Source organism: Choristoneura fumiferana, chromosome 29, assembly GCF_025370935.1.
Source record: "Choristoneura fumiferana chromosome 29, NRCan_CFum_1, whole genome shotgun sequence".
Classification (NCBI taxonomy): Eukaryota; Metazoa; Arthropoda; class Insecta; order Lepidoptera; family Tortricidae; genus Choristoneura; species Choristoneura fumiferana.
Window position 1 is genome coordinate 10,690,096 of NC_133500.1, and position 6,824 is coordinate 10,696,919.

Here is a 6,824-nt window from a genome sequence, read left to right on the forward strand (position 1 = left end):
TAGTTTAGTTAAATTCATATTGCAAGCTTGGGAGGAATCACATGACGCTATAGGTGTATTCTGCGACCTTTCGAAAGCTTTTGATTGTGTGGATCATGATACTTTAATTTGTAAGTTAAATTTTTATGGCATTCATGGCCTCGCTTTAGAACTCATTAAATCTTACCTCACACAAAGAAAGCAAAAGGTAGCGATTAACGGAACGGTATCGGAGGGATCTGTGTTCGAAATGGGAGTGCCTCAAGGATCCATTCTTGCCCCATTCCTGTATCTTATTTATGTAAATGACCTTACTTATATGGTAAGCAAAAGTCGGGTATGGTTATGTTTGCTGACGACACGTCTTTACTGTTCAAGGTTAGTAGAAAAGATACCGACTTCATTGAGCCCAATGAAACCCTGTCCGTGATATCCGCATGGTTTGCTGCCAATAATTTGTTACTAAATCCTAAGAAAACTAAATGTATTAAATTCTCGTTGATGAATTCATCTAGCTCATATTTTGTTTCTAATATAAAGTTAAATGGTCAAACTATTGAATTTGTAAAATCAACAGTATTTTTAGGAATAACGCTCGATTCTAAACTACAGTGGGGACCTCACGTCACAGCAATCGCGGGTAGATTGAGCTCTGCTGCTTTTGCAGTTTGGAAAATACGGCAGCTAACCGATGTGGCGACGGCACGGTTGGTGTATTTTGCTTACTTTAACAGCATTATTTCGTACGGCCTTATTTTATGGGGATCTACTGCAGACATTGAGTCAATTTTTTATCTTACAAAAGAGAGCAATTAGAGCAATTTATAATTTGAAGACGCGTGAATCTTTAAGATCTTTTTTTAAGGAAACAGATATCCTAACCCTGCCGTCGCTTTATGTTTTTGAAATAATCATGTATGTTAGGAAGAACATATGTGATTTTCCCACTAACGTCGATAAGCCAAAGGCTACTAGAAACACAGGGTAGCTTAAAGTTCCATCTTACAGACTGGCTAAAACCAAAAAGTCTTTTCTGGGAAATTGCATACGTTTTTATAATAAAATTCCAAAAAATATTATAAATGAAACGGATACAAAATTCAGATCTATTGTCAAGAAGACATTAATATCAAAGTCGTATTATAAAGTTAATGATTATATCATGGACAGGGATATTTGGAAATAATTCCGATCCGCATTAGCGATCCCTTCAAATAGCGAACCTACTGTGTTAAAAATAAAGTGTTAAATACTTGTGATGTATACATATCATTTAATAATATTGTAAATCTGTTTAAAAAAATATATATATATATATATATACCTCGTTGAGTTTCTTGCCGGATTCTTCTCAGCAGAGGTTTTTCCGAACCGGTGGTAGATTTTTTTTGACATTCATAAGTGCTTGTTATAGCCAAAATTGAATAAAGATATTTTGACTTTGACTTTGACTTTGAATCGTTTTAACGCTGTTGTTTTTTTTTTCTATTTAGTGCATTTTAAACCAAAATATTACTGACTTTAAAGAAATAAACGCAAAATTTCAACTCTGCAATATAAAAAGAACTAACGAAAACGAAAACTTCAAATAAAACTCGGAATAAACTTTAAGTACTACCGCAACAGAATAAGGACACGAGTCAATACGTCAACAAAACTTTATAATTTCTTGAAGCAGAATAAGTACAATGTTGTAATAAAACATAATTGTTCAGTACAAGACTGGACATATAAAAATATGCGTGTAAAAACACTTAATTGTTATTATTGTCGAATAGCAACATTTTTAGTTTTAAGAAAAAACATAGGTTTGTCTATGTTTCCTCTCTCTCTGCTCAGCTTTCCTTGTGCATTTTTTATGTGACATTACTTCAATAAAGTGATTTATATTTAATCTCGCATTTGTATTACACATGCGAAGTGGTCCTTCGAGCTTAAAAATAAATTCAGTGTTTTTTCTCTACGTTCTGTGTCTCGTGTTGTGCTTTTGTTGCCGCGCAGTGGGTTCCAGGAGGTGACTTGCGATTTAGAGTCGCCCGGCGCAACCTCACCCAACCTATAGTTTGGGTGATCAGCATCACTAATCATCGAGGCATTCAAATTCATTATCGAGTTTCATTGGATTCAACGTTCTTGCAAGTTGCAAGAATTTTCGAGATCATATCTTCGAAAGAAAATTTTGTTGAAGTACCGACAAGTTTGTTCATTCGTACGGTAACGTATTAAACGAGTGACGTTATACATTATAATCGTTTTGACTTTGACAGTTCTGACTTTCAATTTGAGTGTTCGTCTTGACTGTGTGCAGCAACCTTTATCTACTCTCTGGTGACGTTGTAACCTGCGCGCGCTAGGTGACAGTGACAGCTGTCAGTTGATGTCATTTATTTACTTCGTCGGCTCGGTCGTTAGCGGATTAATTATAAACAAACGATTGTTGTGGTGACTTTGCCGTATTTTCTGTTTCGTGTGCGTAAAACTAAAGTTTAATGAGGGCTATCGTTTTTTGTCTCACTAGATGGCGCACTGTTGCGTGAGGTTTTTAAGTATGGTTTTGAAAGTCTGTTATTACGGGCGTGAAAACAAAGTTTAGATTAAAATCATATTTAATACACCTTAAAACCGTACCATATAAATATCGAGCATGCCACAGTGTTGCATAGTCCCCGTTTTGTTCGGAAAAAAGGGAGGACAAAGGTTTCCGAAAGACAAAACTGTCTCAAAACACAGACATTCGTTGCCCCGGAACGCATATTTGCCATAATTCATTTCAGATATTGCAAAATATTCACAAAATTATTCTAATTATAAATAAACCCGCGTAGCTCACCCAAAAACTATGAGATTTGACATTTCGGAGACCTCACGCTACACTAGCGCCTCTAGCGACGAATTCATTCGCGATAGCCCTCATTGCGTCAACAAGTGAAAGTGCTTGTTGTTTACCTACGAGTACTGGTTCCACCGGAAAGTTAGCGAAATGGAGGAGCTCAAGAAGTTGCGCTTGCGACGCGGGCAGCTCAAGGGAACTGTTACACGCATAGAAACATTCGTAAAGGATCCCACTAGTTTAACTTCGGCGACTGTGGACACTTTAGAGGCTAGAAAGGAGAAGTTAATAAGCGCCCTCAAAGAATATGAGAGTGTTCAACTCGATATTCTAAGCCGGGACGAGACCGACAAGGAAGAAATGGGAACATTTGAGGAGGTGTTCTTCAACACACTAGCCAAACTCAACGAGTCCATCAGAATGCTCAAGGGATCTGAAGCGGCGCACACAAATAATGTGTCAACATCGAAACTACCAAATGTAGATATACCAACTTTTGATGGTAAGGACTTCACTAAATTTAAGCCATTCTATGATATGTTTTTAGCAGTCATTGACAATAATAAGTCTCTGTCCAATGTACAGAAATTATTTTATTTGAGGAAATATTTGTCAGACGAAGCATTGTCAGTTATTGTGAATTTACCATTAGTAAATGGTTCATATCAAGAGGCGTTAGAATTATTCAAAAAGCGATATAATAACGAAGCTAGGTTGATTAGTAGCCATATCAATGTGCTTTTAGACATCCTATGCATGTCAAAGGGCACAGCGGCCTCTATAAGGTCATTTGTGTCACAAGTGCAGCAACAGTTGCACGCATTAAAAAATTTAAATGAACCCACCGATAAGTGCGATATGATTTTAATCACCATTTTGGGTAGAAAGTTAGACTTACACCAATAGGTCTTTTAACCTCGAAAGGGATCCATTAGTTTTACCCACAATGACAGAATTTATAAGTTATTTAGAAAAGCGTGCTAAGGCGCTAGAGGATAGTTTGCCTCTCAAAGGTACTGACTATGCAAGTACCAGCAGTGATAATAAATGTAAATCTATACCCAGGGTTACCAATGTAGCTACCCCATCCATGACGGCCTGTAGGTATTGTAATACAGTTGGTCATGCAATCTATAATTGCTTGAAATTTTAGGAGGCCTCAATAGAGGACCGCCAAGACTTTGCAGCGCAGCATAAGCTGTGCATAATCTGCATAAAGGTGCATATGGGCAAGCCTTGTAAGTACAAATTTAAATGTAAAATATGTAAAAAGTTTAGTGTCATAATACCCTTCTACATACTGATGACCAGACTGCTGCCAATGTCGAGCAACCTGTAGTTGCATCCACTGCCTTGTCTCATGACAATGCAGCTTATAAGGTACTATTACCTACAGTAAAGGTTAAAATATTTGACAAGTTTGGTCGTGAGGTTCATGTCCGAGCGTTGTTGGATAGTGGTAGCAGTGCATCTTTTGTAACTTCAGGTCTTGTAGAAAGGCTATGCTTGCAGCCAGTAGCACAAAATCAAAATATAATTGGTATTACAAATAAGTCTACCAAAATAAATAAGTCTATAACTTTGGCTATTGAATCTTGTCAATATCAAGATGTAAAATTCTATGTGGATTGCCATGTTGTTGATTCTATAACAACACATTTACCACAACAATATTTTGACTATTAAAAATTAAAAATACCAAAAGATGTCAAATTGTCTGATGACACATTCAATGTTCCCTCTGAAATATCTATGTTACTGGGAGCTGATATCTATTTTGGTTCATTATTAGATAAATGCATAAAAATTCCTAATGGCCCTGTACTACAAAGCACATTATTTGGTTTTGTTGTCGCAGGAAAAATAAATCAAGGATGTAACATCTCCAGCTCACATACTGCTCTTGTATCTAATTTTGCTATCTCTGATAACAATAAGTTAGAAAATGTAATGAATGAATTCTGGCTAACTGAGAGGGTGCCTGAGGTGAAGAGCACTGCTTCATTTGAAAATAAAGAGGCAGAAAAAATATTTCAAGGTTCTGTTAAGCTTGAAGATGGTCAGTTTCATGTAGATATGCCGCTTAAATGTCCAATAAATGAGCTTCAGCTTGGAAACTCCTTTTCAGTTGCCTTACAAAGATTTTATTCTTTAGAAAGAAAACTTGTAAAAAATGTAGAGCTGTTAGAGCAGTATAAAAAAATTATTGATCAATATGTGGAGATGGGGCATGCCAAGGATGTGGATATCAAATCATATGATGTATTTAATGGTGTTGCATATTTTCTAGCGCATCATGCTGTCTTCAATGTCGGCAGCAAAACCACCAAATTAAGGGTGGTATTTGATGGCAGTATGAAGTCTAAAAGTGGGACTTCGGTCAATGACGGCATGCTGAACGGGCCTGTGGTGCAGGGTGAGCTTTTCGATATACTCATTCTGTTCAGAACATACCTATTTACATTAATTTGTGATATAGAGAAAATGTTCAGGTGTATTTTGATTAACTCAAACCAAAGATGCCTCCAAAATATTCTTTGGCGCGACGATCCGTCCAAACCCATCAGGTGCTTGCAGCTGCAAACTGTCACTTATGGCCTCAAGGCGTCTACCTTTTTAGCCACCAGATGTTTGGTAGAGCTAGTCAATTTGTATGGTGATAGGCATCCTTTAGCATCTCAAGCTATATTAAGCAGTACATATGTAGATGACGTCATAACTGGTACAGATGATGTAGAGCAGCTTCAATTTTAAAAAAATGAGTTGATAGAGCTACTTAAATTGAGAAACTTTAAATTGCATAAATGGTGCTCTAACTGCCCAGCAGTGCTGGACGACTTACCAAGTGATCTAAAATATTTTGAAGAGATAGATCTCAATTCTAGTAATACTATTAAGACTTTAGGACTAAAGTACGATATTACTTTTGACACTTTTACCTTTCAATGTCCTCTCAATAATGAAGACAACATAAATACTAAAAGGAAAGTACTCTCCTTTATTGGCAAAATGTTTGACCCTTTGGGTCTTATAAGTCCCATTATTGTATCAGCTAAAATTCTTATGCAAGAGCTATGGTTCATGCAATTAGATTGGGATACTGTTTTACCTGAAAGCCAACTACAAGTGTAGAAAAGATTTCTTGCTAACCTAAAACTGATGGGTAAAATTTCAGTACCCAGGTTATCTTATCGATGGCAGCAAAGTAGATACGGACATCTACATTTTTTCAAAAATGCTTTTTTTACAAAAAATAACTTATTTCAACCATATCTACAAGTCTGTTAAAAAATTATATCAAATTTCAAAATAATGAAGAAAATTTGGCACGTAAAAGAAAACATCTACACCAGCTTTTTAAAAAACATCGCAGTAGAAACGGACATTTGAATTTATCCCCTTTTACTTCGGAGGTTTGACAGGATGCTTGAAACGTCAATAAAGTCATCAGTCACCTGGCACATTCGGATTTGTCAAATTTTAAGAAAACAATGCAAGATACCTACGAAAGTGAGGACCTGTGAAACAATCATGTTATATTATAGTGTTAATTGTTGCAATATTAGCGCTAGTAATGAGATTTCTTTTGAGGTTACGGCCTGACGTAAACACGGACATATGCCACTTGTCCGTTTATACGGCATACTTTTTGCATATGTCTCAATCTACAAATTTATTATTTCTAATTTCTATGAGGAAAATTATTTGTTTTTTTTTCTTAAAATATTTAAACACATATGTAGTACTTTTAACATTAGTTTCGTACACTTGTATTTATTTTTTTTAAAAGAAAATGAATTAAAATTCTTAAACAACCAAAGTCAGTACTCAAGTTTCTATTGATTGCAGCTTACCGCTTTTTGGATACAACACGCCTGAACAGATCTTGACTGATGATGACGAGCAATCTGTTTTTTCCTAATAGGTAGAAGTAGTAGGATATCGATTATACTATTCATCATCAGCCAATAGCAGTCCGGACATAGGCCTCCCCCGCAAACCGCCATTGCGTCCT

At 36.1% G+C, this 6,824-nt stretch overlaps 1 protein-coding gene across 3 annotated transcripts; it reads left to right on the forward strand.

The window, feature by feature from the left end:
• The first annotated feature begins 2,073 nt into the window (after window positions 1–2,073).
• Window positions 2,074–6,501, forward strand: LOC141444117 (uncharacterized). 3 transcript variants are annotated; one of them, XM_074109551.1, is made up of 3 exons: window positions 2,074–3,311; window positions 3,963–4,047; window positions 5,100–6,501. In XM_074109551.1, exons 1-2 carry the CDS (start codon window positions 2,960–2,962, stop codon window positions 4,004–4,006), a joined length of 396 nt encoding a protein of 131 aa, XP_073965652.1. In that variant the 5' UTR covers window positions 2,074–2,959; the 3' UTR covers window positions 4,007–4,047; window positions 5,100–6,501. The 3 variants fall into 3 exon arrangements, with proteins under 3 accessions (XP_073965652.1, XP_073965651.1, XP_073965650.1); XM_074109550.1 differs by having other exon boundaries at window positions 3,963–6,501; XM_074109549.1 differs by lacking the exons at window positions 3,963–4,047; window positions 5,100–6,501 and having other exon boundaries at window positions 2,074–2,448; window positions 2,952–3,954.
• Window positions 6,502–6,824: the final 323 nt, after the last annotated feature.